At 39.2% G+C, this 25,357-nt stretch overlaps 1 protein-coding gene across 1 annotated transcript in view; it reads left to right on the forward strand.

Moving 5' to 3' along the window:
* Window positions 1-25,357, forward strand: part of LOC138762391 (uncharacterized) — a 307,807-nt gene that overhangs the window by 257,123 nt on the left and 25,327 nt on the right. Inside the window, exons 36-41 of the mRNA XM_069936157.1 lie at window positions 13,741-13,812; window positions 15,296-15,382; window positions 17,814-17,878; window positions 17,985-18,046; window positions 18,983-19,203; window positions 21,324-21,580. Coding sequence (XP_069792258.1) covers window positions 13,741-13,812; window positions 15,296-15,382; window positions 17,814-17,878; window positions 17,985-18,046; window positions 18,983-19,203; window positions 21,324-21,580 — 764 coding nt within the window. The remainder of the gene's footprint in view (window positions 1-13,740; window positions 13,813-15,295; window positions 15,383-17,813; window positions 17,879-17,984; window positions 18,047-18,982; window positions 19,204-21,323; window positions 21,581-25,357) is intronic.

Below are 25,357 nucleotides of genomic sequence, written 5' to 3' on the forward strand. Positions count from 1 at the left end.
AGTCTGTTGTCTATCTCGTTGTCGATCCTTGCATCAGATGAAATGGTGCAGCCAAGGTAGGTAAACTGGTTGACCATTTTGAGTTCTGTGTGCCCGATGGAGATGTGGGGGGGCTGGTAGTCATGGTGGGGAGCTGGCTGATGGAGGACCTCGGTTTTCTTCAGGCTGACTTCCAGGCCAAACATTTCGGCAGTTTCCGCAAAACAGGATGTCATGCGCTGGAGAGCCGGCTCTGAATGGGCAATTAAAGTGACATCATCTGCAAAGAGTAGTTCACGGACAAGTTGCTCTTTTGTCTTGGTGTGAGCTTGCAGGCGCCTCAGATTGAAGAGACTGCCATCCGTGCGGTACCGGATGTAAACAGCGTCTTCATTGTTGAAGTCTTTCATGGCTTGTTTCAGCATCATGCTGAAGAACAGAGGAGGGTCAAATACTGAGGAGGAATCAAAGGAGCCTGCTGAAAATGTCAGAGATAGTGCAGGAACAGATAAATGCAGAGGATTCAGCCTGCACAGAAATAGAGGAAATACCACCCGTGCTAAACAGTAGTGGACCTGCAGAGCTGGCACAAGCACCTATGTTAAGAAGATCCACGAGTTGTCAAAGCACCTGACAGCCTGAATTTATAAAAGAAAAAGAACTGCACATTTAAAAGTTAATGTTACATCTGTGTTGAACTTCTAATTGAAAGAATATTGTATTAATGTGCCATGTTTGATTAAACATATCAAGGAAAGGGGATGTAATGATAGGAGGAATCAGAGACAGAGTGTGTTGCATCTGGGGGATGATGCATCTTGGGTAGATTCAAAATGGATGCCTCCACATGTGATCTGGCATGTGTATGTTCTGTTCCTTGGGCTTTTTCCTTTAGTTAAAATCTATTTGTTTTAAAATGAACCTAAGTTTCTTTATTGTAACAAAAGAAGCATCACAATGTTTATCACAAATACCATGCACATGGTTTTCAAAGCTTGCAGAGGGATCTGGTCCAGCTAGACAAAAGAGCTGAAAAATAGCATATGGAATTTAAGGCAGACAAGTGTGAGGTGTTGCATTTTGGAAGGACAAACCAAGAAAGGACATACACAGTGAATGGGAGGGCACTGAGGAGTGTGATAGAACAGAGGGACCTGGAAATATAGATATGTAATTCCCTGAATGTGGCATCACAAGTGGATAGGGTTGTAAAGAGAGTTTTTGTCATATTGGCCTTCATGAATCAAAATATTGAGTAAATAGTTGGGATGTTATATTAAAGTTGTATAAGACCTTGGTGAGGCTAATTTTGGAGTACTGTGAGCAGTTATGGTCACCTAATTACAGGAAAGATATCCATAAAATAGAAAGAGTGCAGAGAAGATTTACAAGGACATTGCCCAGTCTTCAGCAACTGAGTTACAGGGAAAAGTTAAACAGGTTAGGACTTTATTCCCTGGATTGTAGAAGAATTAATGAGATTTGATAGAAGTATTTAAAATTAGAGAAAGTAAATATAGATAGGCTTTTTTCACTGAGGATAGATGAGATACAAACCAGAGGACATGGGTTAAGAGTGAAAGGGGAAGGGAGTCACGTGATGGAGTTGTGGTCAGTCGGGTTGAACCAGCCTGCTCCAGAAAAAAAGTTTGGAAAAGACAGAGCTCAACAAATATAAAACTCAAAAAATAGAAGATAAAGTTACAGAGAAGAACATGAAGATGGCACCCAAGAAAGAAAAAGTAAGCACAATAGGGAAAAAGAAGAAAAATCACTGGAGAAGAAAGAAGAAGGCCTTACCCACACGCAGGAGCAGGGAGCTACGGTGGTGAAGAGCAGCCGATCTCCGAGGTTGGTGAGTGGCCTGCGAAATCACGACCTCCCGACCGGTGGACTCCAAAAATGGCTCTCAGAGCCAAACAAAAGTGTGCAGTGCGCAATCAAAGGATAAAATGAACATCGATGGGAGGGGGGCTCAGCCGAGGAGCAGGCAGCTACAACGTGACCAGCTGAGGGATGCCCGGCATCAGGGTGCTCAGCTGGAGGATCAAAATAACGGCAAGGAAGGGATCGAGGAGCTGGAAGAGGGAGAACGGCAGCAGGATGACCGACAGACAGACAGCCCGCAATCGGAGGCCCAACAGCAAGAGACCCAACAAAGACATAGAAGTAATTCATCAGAAAAAGCTGAAGAGACAAAGATACAAAGAAGAGAAGAAGACACAAACACAGGATACTGAAGAAGAGGAAGAAGACCAAGATCTTCACAGGGAAAATAGAAGGTAAAACAGATGGACAAAATATAGATGAAGCCTTTTTTGAAGAACAAATGAGATCATTAAAAGAATGGTTATCATTAGAATTTAGTGCAATTAAAATAAAAATGAAAAGAGCAGAAGATAAAATGCAAAGTTTAGAACTGGTCTTGACAGAAATAGGGAAAAGAGAAGAAAAGGTGGAGGAATGGGAAACTGCTCTAGAATTGGAAGTAAATGATTTAAGAGAAAATTGGAAGAAAGTGACAAAAAAATTAGAGACACGAGTTGTTATCTCAGAAAATTGATATGTTGGAAAACTATAGTAGGCGAAACAACATAAAAATAGTGGGCCTGAAGGAAGATGAAGAAGGCACAGACATGAAGGAATATATAAAAGGATGGATCCCGAAGGTTTTGGGAACGTCAGAATTGCATGAAGAAATGGAAATAGAAAGGGCACACAGAGCACTAGTACCAAAGCCGCAGACCATCTCAGTAAACTTTTTAAGATATATGACAAGAGAAAATATACTGGAGTGGTCAAGGAATTAAGTTAGAGAAGATAATAAGCCATTGGAATATAAGGGACAAAAAATATTTTTTTTACCCAGACTTAAGTTTTAAACTCTTAAAGAAGAGGAAGGAATTTAATACAGTGAAAACTATTTTATGGAAAAAACGTTATAAATTCATGTTAAGACATCCAGCCATACTTAAAGTATTTTTACCTGGGGAGCAAAACAGACTGTTCTCAGATCCGGAGAAAGCACAGGAATTCGCAGAAAGTTTGCAGGACAGAAAAGATGAAGAGATATAACAAGAAAGAAGACCAGTGATAAAGTAGATAAAGTATATATAAAGATGTAATATTATCAAGTAAAAATAATAATATATATGTAAAGAACTAAAGATGGAAAAGAGAAGGGAAGGAAGGAAGAAGAGGGGGGCAAAAAGAGAGAGCTTTGTTATATGTATAAATAAAGTGTTTGCTGGGGGGGGGGAAGAGAGAGAATAACCGTCACTGCAAAATCAGTTGACGCTTGCGAGCAAGATTGCAAACCAAATGGAAAGGGGAGTTGTGGTTGCCCAGCAAGGGATAAAGGGCAACTTGGGGGGGGTGGGTGGAGGGAAGCATTTGGGGTTAAGGTAATATTGGGTGTGGGAATTATTGGAGTATTTCATGTTTTAAATGTGTTGTCATACATTGAGTTTAAAAAGGGAAAACAGAGATGAAAAGGGTGATGGTGAGGAAGCGGAAATGAGGTGTAAACAAAATATAAGATGGCCACGTTGAACTATATGACTATAAATATTAATGAAATACATAACCAAATTAAAAGGAAGAGGCTATTAAATTTACTGAAAAAAGAAAAAATAGATATAGCATTTGTGCAGGAAACACATCTAATTGAAGTGGAACATAGCAAATTAAAGAGAGGCTGGGTAGGATACGTTACGGCAGCATCCTATAATTCAAAAGCTAGAGGTGTAGCCATATTAATAAATAAAAATGTACCAATCAAAATAGTGGAGGAAATAATAGATCCAGCAGGGAGGTATGTAATGATAAAGTGTCAGATATACTCAGAATTTTGGAATTTGCTCAATATATATGCACCATTGAGGAGGATCAAAAGTTTGTGCAGAATATTTTTTTGAAGATTGCAGATACACAAGGAAATATATTGATAGGAGGGGATTTTAATCTTAATTTGGATTCAATGTTGGATAAAACTGGACAAAAGACAAGCAAAAAGAATAAAGTAGCCAAATTTTTGGTTAAATCAATGCAGGAAATGAAACTTACGGATATATGGAGGAGGCAGCACCCAAGAGAGAAGGAATATTCATATTACTCGAGTAGGCATAAAACATACTCAAGGATTGATATGTTTTTGTTGTCGACCCATATTCAAGGGAGAGTCAGGAAAACTGAGTATAAAGCTAGACTACTTTCAGATCATTCACCCCTGCTATTAGCTGACATCCCACCAAGAACATATAGATGGAGGTTAAACCCCATACTACTTAAAAGGCAGGAATTGAGAGAGTTTATTGAACACCAAATTAAAACATATTTTGAAATAAACACAGAATCGGTTAAAGACAAATTTATACTATGGGACACAATGAAAGCCTTCATTAGAGGACAGATAATAAGTTATGTGACTAAGATGAAAAAGGACTACAATCGGGAAATAGAGCAGCTGGAAAGGGAGATAGTAAGTACAGAAAAGGAACTAAAGAAAAGGGACAATATAAAGAAAAAGAGAGAATTGGCGGACAAAAAATACAAAACGAAACATTACAAACGTTCAAGGTGGAGAAGAACATAATGAAAACAAAGCAAAAGTATTATGAATTGGGAGAAAAAACACAAAATATTGGCCTGGCAACTTAAAACAGAACAAGCGAAAACAACTGTATTGGCATCAAGGTAAAAGGACAAACAAATCACATATAACCCAACAGAGATTAATGAAAACTTTAAGGAATTTTATGAACAATTGTACCAAACTGAGAATGAGGGGAAAGATGATAAAACAGAAGAGTTTTTAGCTAAAATTGAACTGCCAAAATTGCAAGAAGAGTAACAAAACAAACTGATAAAACCATTTGAAATAGAGGAAGTACAGGGTATATTAAAAAAGCTGCCGAACAATAAAATACCAGGAGAGGGTGGATTTCCAATAGAATTTTGTAAAACATTTAAAGAGTTATTAATTCCTCCTCTCCTAGAAGTAATGAATCAGGTAGAAGAAACACAAAACTTGCCAGACTCATGTAAGACAGCAATAATTACAGTAATACCAAACACGGGGAAGGATCCATTAATACCAGGATCATATAGACCAATATCCCTACTTAACTCAGATTATAAGATAATAGTGAAATTATTAGCAAACAGATTGGCTGACTGTGTACCAAAAATAGTAAAACAAGATCAAACTGGATTTATCAGGAAAAGACGAACAGTGGACAATATCTGTAAACTTATTTATCTAATTCATGCAGCTCAAGGAAATTTAAAAAAACAACGGTGCTGTTGCCTTAGACACAGAAAAAGCCTTTGACAGGATAGAGTATGTAAACTATCACAGAAGTTCAATCTGCTAGAAAAATATATTAATTGGGTTAAAGTATTATATAATGGACTGTTGGCAAAGGTAGTAGTAAATGGATATGTATCGAACCAATTCAAATTAAGTAGATCAACTAGGCAGGAATGTCCATTATCCCCCTCATTGTTCGCCTTAGCAATAGAACCATTGGCAGAGCTGATAAGAATAGAAAATAAAATAAAAGGGATAAAAATAAAGGAGAAGGAGTATAAAATCAGTTTATTTGCAGATGACATCATAGTATACCTAACAGAACCAGAGATATCAATAAAAGAACTACATAAGAAATTGAAGGAATATGGAGAAATATCGGGATACAAGGTCAACGCAAATAAAAGTGAAGTGATGCCAATGAGTAATGTAGATTATACAAAACTTAAAAAAGAATCACCATTTAAATGGCAAGCAAGCACTAGCAATCTGATACCTAGGTATCAGGTTAGATAATATTAGATAATAACGTAAGCCACCTGTACAAACTAAATTATCAGCCACTAATAAAGAAATTGCAGGAAGACTTAGAACATTGGAAAGAACTACTGCTAATGTTTATAGGGAGGGTGAACTGCATTAAAATGAATGTGTTCCCAAGGATACAATACTTATTTCAAACATTACCAATTCCTTTAACAGATAAATTCTTTGTTGAACTAAAGAGAATAATAAGGAAATTCTAGTGGAAAGGGGGGGAACCGAGGGTAGCGCTAGATAAATTAACAGAGAGGTATAACCAAGGTGGTTTGCAGTTACCAAACTTCAGAAATTATTATAGAGCCGCACAATTAAGGTATTTATCAGATTTTTACCAGATGAGAGAAAAACCAGACTGGACTAAGATGGAACTAGATAAAATATGGGAGAAAGTACTGGAACATATACTTTATAAGTGGGATGAAAAGCTGGTGCAATATAAAAGCTCACCAGTGTTGCATCATTTAATTAATATATGGAAGAAGATTCACGTAGAAAGGAAAAAAATGAATTACCAAATACCAAAATTGTTATTGACGCAAAATCCACTAACCCCTTTTATAATAGATAACCTTTCCTTTAGAGAATGGGAGAGAAAAGGAATCAAAAGAATAGAAAATTGCTTCTTGGAAAATAATTTATTAACATTTGAACAGCTGAAGGACAAATATGGAATAACTCACAGTACAATGTTGGCATACCATCAACTGAAAGCTTATTTAAAGGATGAATTGGGAAACAACTTGAGATTACCAGAAGGAAACAGCTTTGAATATGTGATTACAGACACAATGATGATTAAAAGATTTATAACAAATATGTACATTAAGCTGCAAGGCAAGGAAAATGATGAAATGTGTTATAAACCCCCAAAAAAGTGGGAAAAGGACTTAAACATAAAGATAAAGAATGAAGCATGGGAAAAGTTATGTTCTGGAACTATGAAGAATACAATAAACACAAGGTTACACGTGATATAGTATAATTGGTTACACAGGTTATATATCACTCAAAAATCAAAAGAATGGGATCCAACATTATCAGAAAGGTATTTTCGTTGTAAAAATGAAATGGGAACAACAATACACGCAATTTGGGCATGTACTAAAGTGAAAACGTTTTGGGAAGAACTAAATCAGGTATTAAATAAAATCACAAAAAAACAACAATCCAGAGATCTTTCTTTTAAGTAACATAAGAAGTAAAGAATTAGCCCTCAAATTGGATAAAGCGCAAAAATAGATTTATTATGATAGCCTTAGCAGTAGCAAAAAAATGTATAATGTTAATTTGGAAAATGGAAAAGAGCCTGAGAATACAGCAATGGTACATGGAAATGAATAAATGTATTCCATTGGAAAAAATAACATAATTTAAAAAATAAAGTTACATTGTTTGAACAAATTTGGGAACCATACATGGAACATAACAGAGAGAGCTTGCCTCAGATCTCCATCCCCTAAAATGATAAGAAGACAAAATGATTTGATTTAGTGTGTAAAAGTAGATGACACATTTTTCTTGTTTGTTTTTCTCTTGTGTGAAGACACTTTTTAATGGTTTTATTGTATAGATTTTGGAGGGGGGGAAGGGGGAAAATGCTACTGTATATTTAATGAGAAATGTTTTCATATTTTGGTTGATATGGTTCACAGTGTGAGAAATTTTTAAAAAATTAAAAAGTGAAAGGGGAAAAGTTTAGAGAGAAAATGAGAGATAAAGTCTTTACACAGAGAGTTGTAGGAGTGTGGAACGAACTGCCAGCTGAGGTGGTGAATATGGGCTCAATTTTAACATTTAAAAAGACTTTGGACAGGTACATTGATGGGAGAGATTTGAACAATTACGTACTGGGTAGAGGTCAGTGGGACTAAGCAAAAATAATGTTTGGTACAGACTAAAAGGGCCACAGAAGGTTTCTGTGCTGGAGTGTTTATAGTTCACTAGTAGGTATACTCTTTCATTTCTGATATAATCCTTGAAAATCTTCTCTACATGCCCTCCAGTATCTTTGGCTCCTTTTAATGGTGAGCTGATCAAAACTGTATGAAAGTTGTTGCATGTTTTTGATCCTAAATTCAATCCAGAGTAGGTGTTCTGTGATGCACTGTGGTGACAGAAAACAGACAGAAGATTCGAAAGATTGAACAACAGGCTTTATTCTACTTAAAGTCTTCTGCTGTAATTTGCTGCAACTCTGTGTGACTGACCTCGAGGGGAAGGATGTAGCTTATATCCCAGTGGATGATTGGCAGCCGACTGGGTGGGGCTTGATCCATTCAGGTCGGCTGATTGACATCCGGCCAGGTGTGGTCTGTCTTCCGGTGATCTTCCTGCAAGTACACAGGTCATCCCCTAAAGTCGGCTAGTAATGTATCACCACATTCACCCCCTTTAAAATTGAAGGGGTGGGGGGAGGTTACATCCAATGTTCCACAAGCCCCAAACATATTTACATTATTTACAAATTTAAATGCTCCGGCAGCCATCAGAGTCTCTGTGACCGTCACAGGGTTTGCTCCTGGTCAAGGGTTGGTGAGGGTAAGCGTGGACTAGTCGAGGGGCTGGGGTGGGAGCCGGAGCAGCTGGTGTGGTGCAGCATGGTGAGGCGCCTGGTGTTTGAGTACGTGTGATGGATGGGGGGTGGGATCATCTCCCACGGTTTGAAAGTGTCCGGGGTGGGGAAGACGTAACAGGTTGATGTGGTCCTGGGTGCCCCACAGCAGTCTGGCGCAGGGGAGGTTCGTTGTGCCGGCGTGGTCCTGGGGTGATGGAGTGGGTGCTCCCAATGGTGCCAGGTCCCTGATTGAGACGGTGTCCTCCCTGCTGCTGGGATATCTAACGTAGGAGTAATTGTGGTTGGCGTGTCGGAGGAACACCTGCTCAACCAGGGAGTTGGCCTTGTGGGCCCACACATGTCTATGCACGAGCACCAGTCCCGTGGATCTGAGCCATGCTGAGAGTGAGATTCCAGTCACTGATTTCCTGTGGAATAAAAATGTGTTCGTGAGGGGTCTCATTAGTAGCTGTGCATAGGAGTGACCTGATGGCATGGAGCACCTCAGGGAGGGCGTCCTTCCAGTACTCTACAGACCAGCCCTTGGACTTAAGGGCCAGGAGGACTTACAGATTACCCTATTTTTGTGCTCTACCTTCCCCTTTCCCCTCGGGTTGTAACTAGTCATGCGACTAGTTGAGATGTCCCTTGCAGTCAGGTACTGGCGCAGCTCCTCGCTCATGAAGCTGGACCCCCAGTCACTGGATGAACACGGGGTAGCCAAACATGGTGAAGATCTGCGTTAGCGCCCTGATGATGGTGGCTCTGGAGGTGTCTGGGCACGGGATGGCAAAGGGAAAACATGAGTACTCGTCTATGACCGCGAGGAAATAGACATTCTGATTCATGGAAGGCAGGGGGCCCTTGAAGTCTATGCTGAGACGTTCAAAGGGCCGGGTGGCCTTTACAACATGGGCCTGTGGCGGGCAGAAGAAGCGGGGCTTCCATTCCACGCAGACCTGGCATGCCTCAGTCATTGTCCTGACGTCCTGGACGGTTTACAGGAGGTGTCAGGACTTGATGAAATGATAAAGGTGAGAGATGCCCAGGTGGCAGAGGGACTCGTGCAGGGCCTGCACCTAGTCGTCGTGGAGCAACACACAGGTCTGGGAGAGGGCGTCAGGGAGTCGTTAAACTTGCCCGGTCAGTACTGGATGTCGTAGCTGTACGTTGCTAGCTCGACTCTCCAGCGCAAGATCTTATCGTTCTTGATCTAGCCTTTGTGGGTGGTGCTAAACATGAACGCCACTGCACGTTGGTTGGTGAGGAGGGTGAATCTCCTGCCAGCCAGGTAGTGGCACCAATGGCAGACCGGTTCTATGCTCAGCTGGTCCTCCTTTTCAATGGTGGAGTGCCCTAGCTCGGAACCATGGGGATCCTGGAGAAGAAGGCAACAGGGCGCCCCTCCGGGTTAAGGGTAGCGGCAAGGGCCGCATCGGAGCCACCTGGAAGGGGGAGTCCTCATCCACGGCATGCATCATGACATCCGCTATGTCCTGCCTGATGCGCGTGAAGGCTGCCTGCACCTCAGATGGGAGGGGAAAGGTGGTGCCCTGGGCCAGTGGGCGAACCTTGTCTGAAAAACAGAGAACCCACTGTGAGTAGTATGAGAAAAGGCCAAGGCACCTGCAGAGGGCCTTGAGTGTGTGGGGGAGGGTTAGCTCCATTAATGGGCGCATCAGTTCTGGATCCAGGCCGATGACACCATGTGTCATGACGTACCCCAGGATGACGAAGCGGGTGGTGCTGAACACGCACTCCTCTTTATTGTACGTGAGGTTCAGCTCCTCGGTCATCCAGAGAAATTTCTCCAGGTTGGCATCATGGTCCTGCTAGTCGTGGCCGCAGATGGTAACATTATCTAGGCACGGGAAGGTCGCCTTTAATTTGTGCCGCCTACCATGCGATCCATCTCCCTCTGGAAGACGGAGACCCCATTAGTGACCCCAAATGGAACTCGGCGGAACTGGTAGAGATGCCCGTTCACCTCCAAAGCAGTGTAGGGCTTGTCCCACGGGTGGATGGGGAGTTGGTGATTGGCCGACTTCAGGTCAATAGTGAAGAAGACCCTCTCGCAGGCTGTCTTGTTGACCATGTCAGCTATCATCAGTAAGGGGCAGGCATCCAGCTGGATGTCCCGGTTGATGGTCTGATTGTAGTCTATGACCATCCTCAGCTAACTGCCCCCTTTGACAACCAGGGCTCTCCATGGGCTGTTGCTGGGTTCTATGACACCTTCCGCCAGAAGCTGCTGTATCTCTGCCTTGATAAAGTCTCTGTCGGCTGCACAATACCGCCTACTTCTGGTGGCTATTGGCTCGCAGTCTGGCGTGAGGTGTGCAAAGAGGGCGGGGGGGATGCACAGCATGGAGAGGCTGCAGGTTGACCAGGTTAGTTGGACAGTGCGCTGTGGAGCATGAGTGGGGGTAGGGCCCCCCTGAAGCCATAGGTGATGCTCTGCAGATAGCATTAAAAATCAAAGCCCAGGAGTACTGGGGTTCAGAGTTTGGGCACGAACAGAAGCCTGAACCCAGTATATGTCTCCCACACCCCCACTGTCAGATTGGTGGAGCAGCGCCCGAGAATTTTAATGGTTTGATCCTGGGCGACGAAGGTGAAAGAGAAAGTGGTGGGGTGGATTTTGAGTTTCAGAGAGTGGGCCAATTCAGGTGAATGAAGATCTCGGTGCTGCCACTGTCGAGTAGGCACTTTGTTACCTGCCCATTGATCTCGACGACCATCATGGAGCACCCGAAGCCGTGGGCAGTGTGGTGGCCGCTAGAACCATCTCGGGTCCGGGTTGCAATTCCCCGACAGTAGAGGTGAGTTGCAGCTGGTGTCGTCCTCTGCAGGCATGAGGTGCGTCGAGATAGGTGAGTGTTGGCTGGTGGCATTCTCTGTTGGCGTGGGGTGCGGTGGGTGGTGATTGGCGGTGTCCGCAGGCGTGGGGTGCATCGGAAGGGTGGTCTGGTCAACATCCATGTTGACCACGTCATCATTGATGCTGGGGAGGTCAGCAGTGTGCACAGTGTAGGCCTGGGAGGCCGCGAGTGGCTGTGAAGCCTGCACCTGCCCACCGGTCACGCCAGAGGAAATGACATCGTTGCAGTCCATGGATGTGACATCTTAGCGGGGCAGTGCTGGCGAGGCCCGGGACTGGTCTGGATGCATGGAGAGCACGCAGCGATCATTGTGGCGAAGCCAGAAGTAGGGTTGCCAAGCCTGGGGAGGCCAGATCTTGCTGCAGGGGCAATAGCGTCGCCTGGCAATTGCATGTGGCTGGGACCTGGAGGGAGGAGTGTTAGTCGTTGAGGGCCGCCGAGCTGCCGGCAGGCTTAGAAAGTCATACCTTAGCATAGTGGTCTTTCTTTCTGCATTTCGAGCTGAATTGGTCCCAGGCCAGGCAGTTTCGTCATGACCGGCGATCCGACCCACATTGAGACTCACAGTACTTACAAGGGTGTAGGGCACCCACTGCGGTGATTCTCTCATCCACCAGCTAGTTTTGGGCCACAGCTGCGGTCTGTTCTGTCCAGGAGTAGACCTGGGGGAGTCTGGAGTTGAAAGCTTCAGTGTATAGGACTGCTGCCTCCAGGGCTCAGATTACTTTCGCAGTTTTGGCCAGGGAGTATATATTGTCCTCTAGTAGCTTCTGCTTGATGGCTCTCAAGCGCAGAACTCGGATGCAGGCGTTCCTAATCAGCCTTTCAGCTTCTTTCTCAGTCACCTGGGTTTGGCCATGTTCTGTCAGGCCAACTCATGCAGGGCTCTTAGGTAGGACTCGGCTGTCTCTCTGGGCTGCTGGGCATGAATGCTTAGGAGGTTCCTGGTGAAGACCACGTTCGTTGGGTGTTTATACATGGTCTCCAGGGTGTTCATTGCCTGCAGGTACTCAGCGCAGCCTTTGAGAGCCTGGAAGGCTTAGGGACCCAACTTCAAGCGGAGCAGGATGAGCTTTTTCCTGTTAGTTTCTAGGACATTGGTGGGTGCCTCAATGATGGTTTGGACCGTGTGCCTTCAGATTTCAAAGTGTTCTTGCGCTTCCGGGTGACGTGGGTTGACTTTGAGGCTCCCAGTGCTTAGGAGCTTCTCCATAGCAGCTTAAATTTTAAGTAGGATAAATTGTGATGCATTGTGGTGACAGTAAGCAGACACAAGATTTGAAAGACTGAACAACAGGCTTTATTCTACTTAAAGTTTTCTGTTGTATTTACCTGCAACTCCGTGTGACTGACCTCGAGGGGCCGGATGTGGCTGATATCCCGGCGGATGATTGGCAGCCAACCGGGTGGGGCTTGATCCATTCAGGTCGGCTGATTGACAGCCGGCCAGGTGTGGTCTGTCTTCCAGTGATCTTCCTGCAGGTACATTGGTCACCCCCTGCAGTAGGCTAGTGGTGTATTACCACATATTCCTTTTCTATTTTTTGCCATTTGTTCAATGGAAGAAGGGGGCAAGCAGTATTAAACAAGCGTCAGCGCTGGGACTACTCCTGTTTGTACTTAACATTTGATGAATTGGACTTTGAAATCAAAAACTGAAAAATTTAAATTTGGGAAGGAAACAAAATTAGTGTTGGAACCAACCCCCCCCCTCCCCCCTAAGGATTTCATAATTCTGAAGAACCTATTTGCATGAGCATCCAGTCACTAGATTACAGGACCTAGTATAATTTCCAAATTGTCAAAGTACTTTTGTTATAGTGCAGTCTTTGTTTCCTTCTCTTTTAGTATACTTTAATTTTAGGATTTGAATTAGGATGTTCCATCTCAGCAATTTTCTTCCTGCAAGTTGAGTGATGTTTAAGCTTGCCAACAGCTCCTGTATCTTGTGGACTAATTGTGGTTAAATTTGTTGGAGCCAGAAAGCCAATTACTTTAAAAGTTTTTTTTCTTATTCTTTTCAACAATTGAAAATAATAAGCACAATAAATGCAGGGAAATATATATATTTCATAATGAATGAGTGATTTTAATATTTTTGTTGTAAGCAACTTGAGTCTCACCTTCAGCTGTCCTCCAGAATTGCTGAAAGGAGTTGCAATGGACAGACTGCACAAATATTGAGGACATATTGTCAGAATTCTCTGTTAAAGTTGGAGAAGTTTTCCTCAGCCTGGGAGTAATTCAGTTCAGTTTATTTTCTCTCAGGCAATGTGAGAGTTGAAATGACTAATTTTTTAAAACTCATAATAGCTTGGATAAATATATAGCTTTAGAAAAAGTGCTTTTGATCATAGGTGTTCCATCTTGCTCTAAATGGAAATGCTTAAAAATTTAAAATCATATTGAGCAAAAAAAATTGTTTCTTTAACGTAGTGTGGCTCCCAACTAGTTCCTACTTTGCATTCCAGGTGAAAAAGAAGTCTCACAAAGTGATGCTAGTTTACAAACAGAAGAGATGCAAGGAGTACAACTTGATTCCGGTAAAAGTTTTATTTCATATTTTTAAGTTGTAATTTATTTACAGTTCATCCTTTGTAAATTTATCCATTTTTTAGTTAAAAAAATGCTAGAAATTTTTTTTAAATTGCTAAAAAATCTCAGCAAGTCTGACATTGTTTTCATCAGAAAGGACATTGATCTGAAATATCAAGTTTCCTCTCTCCATATATGATGTCTGATCAGCTGAGCATTTCCAGCAATTTCTGTTTTTAAGACATAAGTCCAGCCAGAAGAAAAATAAATTGTCAGTTTAAATCACTAGCGGATTAGTCCAAGTATAGTCAATATGGCTACAGCATTCCCTGCACCATGTGACAGATTTCTGTGTCCAGTTCGTCAGATTCTGCAAACTTTGCTTCTTGGAGGACTGGTGCATTGGCCCACTTTGTGAGAAGGCTTGTTTTGTTTTCCTCCCACTTCTGGCAGTTCAGTCTATCTTTGGTACCTTTCCTTAACCTGCTGTAAATTCATGAGGATAGAGTTTATCCAAGCAGAGATCATTTGAACCTGAGCCAAAGAACTTTTTAAAAAATCGTCATCTGGGTTTGGTTGATCAAACTAGATGGCAACTTCGTTTCCAAAAAGCTCACAAATCCTCAATTGTCCTTTTGAATAGCATGTTGGAAGGACAATGATTGGGAAGGGAAAGTGTGGGGGGTGACTTCCTAAGAACCATAGAACACTACAGCACAGAAAACAGACCATTCAGCCCATGCTGAAATATTATTCCATGAGTCCCATTGACCTACACCCAGTCCATAACCTTCCAGATCTCTTCCATCCATATATCTAAACTATTTATTCTTAAAACTTAAGTGTGAGCCAGTATTTATCACATCAGATGGCTGCTCATTCCACATTCCCACTCTCTGAATGAAAAAGATGCTGACATTTTTTTTACTGGTGCGTTTTTTCCACATACGGATCTTAAGTTACAGATACTCCTGTCATTGACAACTGCTACAAAAAATGTTTAGGTAGTTTCACAAAAGGAGCTTTGAAATATTCTTCTGTAATCATACTTAATTAACTTGACATCAATCATTGCTGAATTTGATATATAAGACAGCTTTGCAGAAAGATTGAATTCATCAGCTGCTGAGACTACATATTACTGGCATGCACGTGTTACACATGCCTCGGTGCTATTTGGTTTCTTGAGCTGATAAAAACCATTTATAAATGTGGGTGTTCCATCTGTTGTAAGCTAATTGGGGGAAAAAATACAGTCCATATTTTTAGTCTTGGTTTTTGACTTACTTCTGCAAGGCACTTTATCTCCTGCACCATTACTATCAATTTAATTTGTAAAATATTGTGGTATTCCTTTGAGATCAATGTAATATGACTATAAATGTTCTGGAATCTCTCTTCTTTGCCATTTAAAAAGTTGATGCAGATTTCTATCCTTTCCTATCAGGTATAAAGATGACATTTACATCAAAATTTGTTTATGCATTTCAGATAAGGAAACTGTTCAAGAGTATTGTGGACTAAAACAAGAAAACTGCTTACAAACAGATATTCAAAACCTTCCTCTCAATAAATGTGGTATTGCTATTGATGTTACTAAAAATATCTCTTGCGTTACAGTGGTTGACTGATCTTTTAATATAATTGCAAGTTTGATGCCATGAATCCATCAGTGGTTAACCCAAGATGGTCAGGTTTGAAGACTCACAGTGCCAATTAAAAATATAAGAACTGCAGATGCTGAATCTTGGGTGAACTAAAATGAGCTGGAGGGTCTCAGCCAGTCAGGCAGCATCCATGGGTAGAAACATTTTGGGTTGGGACCTTTTATCAATACTACATAAAAACTTGATAAAGGATCTTGTCCTGAAACATTAACTAGTTATTCCTGTCCACAAATTGTGCCCTACACACTGACTCCCTCCAGTTCCTCTTCACTGGCATTTATGATAAAGGGACCTGAAACATTGACTGACCATTTCCATCCATGAATGCCTCCTGGCCTGCTGAGTCCCTCCAAATCCTCTTTGTTCATTCATTCACAGGACCCATCGACCTGTTATATCCTCATAGGATTTTTTTATTTATTTCTGGCTTAATTTTTATTTCCATTTTTTACATTAGCTGTGTTTTCCATTTTTAATCCAGAAAGAGATATGAAGTTATTATATGTACTACAGTGTTAAATTCACTGAGACCCTCATGAGATAGTGTTTCTGACGGCCCATCACCCCAACCTCAGCTGATTCTCTAATAGTCCTATCTGAGACTTTGAATTATCAAAGTCCAGAAGATAAAATGATGATTTTTTTTTGTTTTATAGGAAGATAAATGTATACAACTATTTAATTTCAATATCTGTTTCACTCAATCTGAGAAACAAAAGCTTTTAATATTTTTTCTTTGTGTAATAGAATGTGATTTTTTTTTCATTATTCCCTGGTTTACAAAGGAAGTGTAACCTGTTGACATATTTAATTCATATTCTTAATAACCATAAACTAAAAATGAATATTTAACAATGGCAACAGTTTTAAATAGGAATCATTCATTGTTTTGGAATTTAGATATTGTTATTTTTCTAATTTTGCCTTTGAGAAATTGCAAGATTTTGGCATTATGAATATTTCTATGAAAAAATGGGTGTGAAACTTAAAAGTTTTAAAGTTTATTATTCTTTCAATTTTAAGAATAATTTCAGTTCTGAGGTCAGCAATTAATTCCTATTTGCATTTCCCTTGAGAAACTGGTGGTGATCTGCTACCTTTTTGATCTACTGTAATCCTGGTGAAGATACTTTTATAATGATAGGTATAATTTCTGCCACAGAGGATAAATCTCCTTTGCTAAACCATCTTATTGGTATTGCCAAGCTATTATTGCCAAATCAATGTCTTTGTGTTAGCAAACTGTACCTCCTATGAGCAATACATTTTAGTTGCAGAAACCAAAAGGCTAGTGCTGAAAGAGTGGTTGAAGATGTGTTGAGAAGATTCTTTTGCTTTTATAAAAGCAGTGGGAAGGAAGGACAACTTCCTTCTCTTGGTAGATTAGAAACATTATCTTCATGTAGGTGGGTAGAAATCATTAGTCATGCAACTAATAAAGCTTTGCATCCAGAGCCTAGCTAAAATATAACAGAAAATGTAAAGATCAAATATGAGGTGTTATGGTGGGAAAATGGCCTTTCATGCCACCAATAGTATTAATTAATCACAAAATTGAAAATAATCAAAAGACTTCCATATTCCCACCACTTGTTCCTATAATTATCCTTGCTCATCTTTACAGTCCTGCTCGCACAATTATTACCACCAGACTTCTCACACCGACTAATACATTGCAAGCGAGAAAATTTTGGCATGCTGGCCACATTCTCCAGATACCTCCTAAGATTCTCAGATGCGGTTCTTTGATTTATTTTGGAGAAGAAGGTGGAAAAGATTAAACCTGAAGCCTTGTCCATTCTTGAAGGGAGCAAATTCCTGCTTTGTGGAAGCTGTTGCAACTATATTGTTGGTGGAAACCTTGCAAAGCTGTACTTCATTTTATTTGTTTTATGGTCTGAATTCTAATTTTGACATTAGCTCAACTTTGTAGTGTAGTCTGGGCAACAAGTATGAACATTGGTATAGACATTTATGTTGATTAGCTCAATGCCATATTGTAGAATAATGTATGTAATCATAGTTATGTATGTGGAAACTGAAGAGCTGAGGCTTGCCAGATTCTCCAAGAATTGTTTTGAATTGAATGTAGCACTGGTTCTAAATTATCCTATATATTTAAAATGACCACTGTGGGCTCCTCACAGCCACATAACTTTTCCACTGTACTAGACTGAAGTCCTACACTGGGTGGTGAGAACATGTAGTGATATTGCTGAATAAATGAGCATGAATATAACCAATAAGGGTCTGTCACTTCATATATATCCTTTACTAAGATAAATTGTTGAAGAGGGAAACAATTCAGCTATGAAAATATTTATCAGAACTATTTTCTATAGGTCTTTTGGATCTAATCTATTTTGAGAAGGACAAATGCCCCTGTAAGATGCCCAAGGTTAAAAAGGTGATACATTTTTATTGTACTAGAGTATTATTTTAATAATATTTTTGAACTTGTTACAGTATATTCCTGATAGAATTGTTTCAAAATTTCTTATTCATTTGTTTAGGAGAAGGTAAAATGGATTACAATTACGCCAAATATTAGAGAAAACGGAAACAAAAAATTTGGGTAAATCTAGTTTGTTCCTCCATTGCATTTCATAATTAGCAGTATTCTCATGGATAATCAGCTATCACCAGTCACAAAAACTTGAATTTGCATGATACTTATTGTATTAAATCTCATATCAAACTGTTCCTGATGTAATTTTTAAGATATGGTGGTCTTCAGATTTGGAGTAATCTCTCATCATTCTTCCATTCAATACTCGTTGTCAAATCAATGCTTCAAATGTTGGTTAAATTACTTCATGCTTTTCTAAACACATTTCATAACTGTTTTATTTCTTCCCCATGACCCAGGTTTTCTTTGCCTTAGACTAGTTTAGCCACGTTAAAAAAAGGACTCATTCTTACCTGAACAAATTATAAGATTAGTTATACCATCATTTCATTTGCAGTTCAGTGGCTTTTGTGAAATTCCATAATTTAAACAATTCCTTATCAAAATCAGAATATTTTAACAGTTAAAAATTTTGTTTAACTGTAATATTTTCAACAATCAACACACCATCTGATCAACATGATTTGGTAGAATTAACATTTCCCGTCGCATATTTCCTGAAACTAGGTTGAGCGTGTGCCAAATGGAATATTGAGCAGCTAACTGTTAATACTGTCATCATATCAATCATCTTCTTACCACACACTGCTCTAATGAACATTAAGTGTGTGAATGCTAACACCTTTACCAAAAAATGCATCTAGCCATGTTTTTTCCATAAATATGGTAACACTCAGCAGTTACTATTTTAGAGCTCCAGGTATCTCCATAACAGCCATAAAATATATAGTACTTAGCCCAATTTGATTCTCAATATTAGTTACATCTGTTCTTAGTTACTTATTGCAGCAAAAACTAATCTTGTCAAAAGTATTTGCTAGTAATTATTTTTAATTATTTAAATTCTCTGGCAAAACTAATAATCTCAATTTTTCTGTGAAGCATTTCTCTGCCAGAAAAAGGTTGCTATGAATGTGCTATAACCAAGCTGAGATGGATAACAAAATCACAAGTTACCCTAACTTATGAATATTGCTCCTGGAATGAGTACATTTCTGATGTGCAGAGAGAATGTTGGATAATTGGAAGTTCATTATTTAACATCACCCTTCAAAATGGCAGTGTTGATGCTGTTTACCTTCCTCATTTTATTTGTGAAACAGGTATTTTAAGATGTTATCAAATCAAAACTTGTGCCTCATAATGATTTCTAATTTTTCTTTTATTTCTCAGAGTAGTTTCCTATGACAAAAGATGATGCATACAAGAAAATATTCTACTATCTTTGTTAGCTATTGATAAATATTAAATTACAATTATTTGAGCCAAATTCCTATTCAATGAATATCTCAGCTCAGTACATCAGTCTTTTTAACATATATGAAGCAATAATTACTCAACAAAATATCTACATTTCAAATTTGTAAGCTCCAGTTGATGATTAATTTCTGTAGTAAAATGAATACAAATCATACATTTATACAACTTGTCTGCATAATTTAATCCTGCAAGGGTTGGTACCATTCTCAGGAATCTGCTACATGCATGGCTTTCAAGACCAATATATCATTATTGAGGTACATTGCACAAAATGAATGCAGATAAGTTTGATTGAGGCATATCAAAACATAAAGTAGGTGTTATAAAAGGGCTGAGGAAAATGGAGTGATGTCTACTTCAGTGCAGATAATCAAAAGAGAAACAAAAAATTAGGCCATTGTTTTTTGCCCATATTTGAAGCTTTATCCTGATAAACATAATCTTCACACTGCCTTACTCTGTGATTCATTCCCATTCCCTTTAGCAGCTACCATTTAATGGATGAAACCTTATAGTTCCTGGTCTTTCACATCAACTTTTCTGAAGCAGTTGGCAAAAACTGACATTATTTTGTAATTTTGACTCCCATTTTCTACAAAGCCACAAAAGATTGCTGATGCCAATATTGACACTCATTTCAGAGATTTAAAGGGCATCTGATGATATAAGTATTTTACAGAGGTATGGGTATATAGAACAAGCAGCAAGAGGAATTGGTAGGGGTGGTTAGAGGAACATGGACCAATTGCAAGCAAATGGAACCAACTCAGGAAGACACCTTGGTCTGGAAGGCTTGTTTCCATGCTCCATAACTATTATTCTATGAGGTGTAGGTTGTCTTTTTATTTCATAAGGAATATGAAAAAAATTATGACCCACATTAAATGAGAAATAGCATGATGGATTTGTTTTAATTCATTTCCACAACCCTGATATCATCTTTTTGTGCATGGAGTTAGGTACGGTAAATGATGCAATCCATAAAACACAACACCAGAAATAGGCTATTTAGCCCATTGAGTCTTGCCCATCATTTAATCATGAGCTGATCCATTTTGTATATCAAAACACATTTCTATCCTTAAAGATTGAAAATAGTCAAATTTTAAATTAGTGTATTTTTTATTTGTCTGCTTATAATTTTGTAAGGTTCTTTAGAAAACAATATTTGCTTTCAATAGAATTCAATACAAAGTTACAAAGAGCACTTGCCATGCTGGGGACAGTATACCTCAAGTCATAATCCATGTTTAGCATCAGCTACATGGTCAGAGTCAATTCTTGTTTCTTTTACATGCTGGATCTGTCATGAATTTTAAAAGCATCAAAAGCCATTGTCGCAACTCAGCATTCCATGTTAGCTAAAGAATTAGCAAATCAAGAACTAAAAAGTGTTCTAGAACTGTAAAAGAATCACATTTTTTTGTAAGAATAACTGCTAGTCTATTTCACAGAAATCTTCACCTCTAGTAAAATAGCACTGGTGTAAGCTTATTATGCATTTTATTGAGAAACCATAGTGAGAACAGAAAATTACTTAACCCTGGGAAAACTGGGGGAAACCAAGAAAGAATATTTTAAACAAGAAGTCAATTACTGTACCATATACTGAATTAGTGTGGATTGATTAATTTGTAACTGACTTATCATTTGCTCTGATCAGCCACCATGGTTGGTTAGCCACGAACGGTAAGCATGTGGGTTCTGACATGCAAAGATAGATAAACCTGCCTAGTATCCTCCATGCGATGAAAATCAATTGCCTTTTTTAAGTAATGTAAAATATGTAAAAGTAAATTACCAGTACAATAGGTTTTTTCATCAGATTTAAATCATTGGCAAACTCTTATTTCACATTTATAAGTGAAACTCTATATGTCAAAGCTATTGAAAAAATGGTTTTTTTAATTATCATGATAAATAAAGTGAAGTTTATTAATATATCAAAGTTTGTAATTTTTAGGTTCAAGAGATGCAATCTACTCTGCAGTCTACAACATTGCATGTTTCAGAAATAATATTTTCTTCCTGGAAAATCCATCAGAAGTAACTTTATCTCATGCCATATTAAGAAATCAATCACTTGCCATCAAAGGTGTTATACTCTATCAGGTTTGCCAGGTGGCTGTTCATGCTATCATATTAATATATCAAACTCTCCGAGTTGATTCTTCAAACTTCCATTTATATGTGCTACCAAATGATGCAGCATTAATACAGGTAATCAATAAATGTAAATATAAGAAAAACATTAAAATGTTTTGAATGTATATTATTTTCCATTTGGTATACAGTAAAATCTTTATTTTTACTTTATTAAAGGTATTTGAAAATATTTGACTTTTAATTTCTTCATCAAATATGATTATAGACTTTGAGCTTGGTCTGATTGTTAAATGTTGTGCTGTGTTAAATTAAGCCAAATAAATCAGAAAAGTCCCTTTTTTATGTTGATGCAATTGATGTGAACTTTCATACAGAAGAATGGTGGTAAAACCATCTGGAGTGTCTACTATATCAAGCTGTGATCCTTGTTTTAAAAAAGCTTGTCAAGACATTTCAAAACTCAAGACAAACCAATGAAATGTTTTATTCAGTGCAGGAAGTATGGCTTTATACACAATTTGTGTATAAAGATGGATGTTTTCTGGAAACACCCATATTTCCCATTGTACTTTTCTAATTACCACGTGAATCCCAAATTTCTGACCGAGCCCTTCTGGTGCTTTCCTGGTTGTTCTGCATTCTGGAGCCTATCTGGCCTCCAGCAGTGGAACAAGAACTAGCTAAAATCCTCAAGCAATTAGATTCATGAGAGTATTGATTTGAATACATTTTTACACCACAAGAAGGAAAGGTAAAAATTGTTATTTTTAATTGTGTTTCTATAATTTTTTTAGTTAAATTTTAATTAAAAGTTATGAAAGCAAGAATAGCTAAGGCATAGCTTTCCCATAATCACCAGATTACATCATGGAAGTATCAGCAGCCCACGGGACTTCACAGAATAAGATGTAAGCACTCTAAATCAGTAACTTCATCCTGAGTCATAGGAGACAAATGTGCATCTTTCCTGTACTTGCACTGATCAAATTCCAAACTAATGAGATGATACACAGAGAGAAAAAATGTATCTGCAGTATTTTGCTTTTGTATAAAATTATAGATTACTGGGAGAAGGAGTCAGCTACTCAGTTCCTCAAACCTTGGTATAAGGTCTGCCACTTGGTAAAAATCACAGCTGCTTTGTTTGTTATTTAATCCCTCGTTCCCATCAACCCACAATAGGCTTTCAGCCCCTTGCTTATCAAGTACCTGTCAACCTTTGCCTTAAAATAGTCAAAGACTCTGCTTTCACTACCATTTGAAGTGAGTTCACAACCCTCTGAGAGAAAAAAAATGTTCACTTCATCTCCATTTGAAGACATTTATTTTTAAACAATGCCCATAGTTCTTGACACATCTACCAAAAGAAACATCCTCTCCTTATCCACCCTGACAAAACTAATACATGTTTCAGTCACTCTTCTAAATTCAATCAATTCCAAGCCTAACCTGACAAGTTTTCCTCATGTTAATTCATCATAAATCTAGTAACCATCTCTAAACTGCTTCCAATTCAACAACATTGTTCTTAAATATGATCTATACTGCACACAAGACTCCAGATATGTTTCACCCATGTCCTTTATAACTAACGCATAACTTTTCTACTTTTGTATTCATTAATCCCAGCAATTATCAATAATATTTGGTTAGCTTTAACTAACTGCATTGTAACCTTTTGTGAATCATGCTGAGGACATGTGATCTGCATTTCAGATCTCTGTATTCTTTCACCATTTAGATAATATGCTTTTTAGTTTTTTGACCAAAATAGACAAGCTTATAATTTCTCATATCATGCCTGCTCCATTTGCCAGATCTTTTTCACTCACTTATCTTTATGCAACCAGTCAGAATGCTCTTCATGGTACATGTAGAAATGTGTGAGCGTCTTTGATGACATACCAAATTTCCTCAAACTCGTAATGAAATATAACAGCTGGAAAACTTTCTTCATGATTGAATTGACAGGAAAGCCCTAGGATAGATCTTCAGAGAAGTTGAGACCCAGGAATTTTAAGTTCTTTACCCGTTCCTCTGCTGACCATTCGATGAGGACCAGTTTGTGTTCTCCTGGTTTCCCCTTCCTGAAGTCCACAATTAGTTCTTTAGTTTTGCTAGCATTGAATGCAAGTTTGTTGTTGTGACACCACTGAATGAGCTGATTTATCTCACTCCTGCTTGCTTCCACATTTGCCTTCTGTGATTCTACTGACAACCGTGGTGTCATCAACAAATTTAATTTAGACATACAACATGGTTTCAGGCCCCTCTGGCCCACAAGCCCGTCCTGCCTAAATACTCCAATTAAACTACAACCTTGGTATGTTTTTAAAATGGCATTTGAATCATGACTAGCCATGCAGTTATTGGTATAGAGAGAGTAGAGCAGTGGGGGAAGCACACATCCTTGAGGTTTGCCTGTGTTAATTGTCAGTGAGGAGATCTTATCGATTCAAACTGACTGTGGTCTTAGGATGAGGAAGTCAAGGATCCAGTTGCAGACGGAGGTGCAGAGGCCCAAATTTTGGAATTGCTTATCAGTACTGGGGACAATGATGTTGAAAGTTGTGCTGTAATTGATGAAAACAGCCTGATGTACATGTTGCTGTTGTCTAGGTGATCCAGGGCTGAGTGGAGAGTCAGTGAGATTGCATCTGTTGTGGAGCAATTATGGCTATAGGCGAATTGCAGGTCTTTATGATGGACTATGTTCAGTCAGATTGATCAATTCTACCATTATATCCTAACTATCACTTCCTCTTGGAACTGCAGATGATGCAACAGTTGACTATTCAACTCTTCCCAGTATCCAGGAATCTAAACAGTCTTTCCAGGTGAAGAAGTGATTCACTTGCACTTCTTCCAGTCTAGTACAATGTATTTCAATGTTCACAATGTGGACTCTACAGGAAAAAGCAAACATAAACGAGTTAGGGACCACATTGCTGTAGTATTTCAGGAGGGACTCCAGTTAGGTTATATTGGTGAAACATAAAGAAAGGATGATCACTGGGATTATATAGGGCCTCTAGTAGTGGAAACAAGAGGAGCAAATATTTAGGGAAAATTGCAATTAGGTGAAGAAATTATTATTGGTGAATTTTATGTACCTGGGAAGCTGCAACAAGTAAGACTTTGATTGCATGTATATACTGTTCTTGCATGAAAATAGATATAGCTGATTTTAACTTCACTAATATTGACAGGGACACCCCTAGTGCTAAGGATTAGATGTGGCAAAATTTGTTCAGAGTATCCGGAAAAATTGCTGAAGCACATGTATATCGGCATGGATTTGACATTGGCTGGATGGGAGATGGGCAGAAATACGGGTATTCGACAATGACTGGATGGGAGAAGCCAGCGAATATTGGTGGACGATTGCTTCTCAGACTTAAGGCTTGTGACTAGCAGTGTGCCTCAGGGCTTGGTGCTGGGACCATTGTTGTTTTATCATCATCTCAATGATCTGGATGATAATGTGGTAAAGTTTGCAGATGACCCTAAGATTGGAGGCATTGTGGACAGCAAAAAAGGTTTTCAAAGGTTGCAGAGGGATCTGGACCAGCTGGAGAAATGGGCTGAGAAGTGGCAGATGAAATTTAATGCAGACAAGTGTGAGATGTTGCATTTTGTAAGGACAAACCAAGGAAGGATGTACACAGTGAATGGTAAGACACTGAGAAGTGTGGTAGTACAGAGGGACACGGGAATACAGATAAACAATTCCATGAAAGTGGCATCACAGGTGCGTAGAGCTTTTTGGAATATTTGCCTTCATAAATCAAAGTATTGAGTACAAGAGATGGGATGCTATGTCAAAGTTGTATAAGATATTGGTGAGGCCAAATTTGGAATATTATATGCAGTTTTGGTCACCTAACTACA

The sequence above is a fragment of the Narcine bancroftii genome, chromosome 4 (genome assembly GCF_036971445.1).
Source record: "Narcine bancroftii isolate sNarBan1 chromosome 4, sNarBan1.hap1, whole genome shotgun sequence".
Classification (NCBI taxonomy): domain Eukaryota; kingdom Metazoa; phylum Chordata; class Chondrichthyes; order Torpediniformes; family Narcinidae; genus Narcine; species Narcine bancroftii.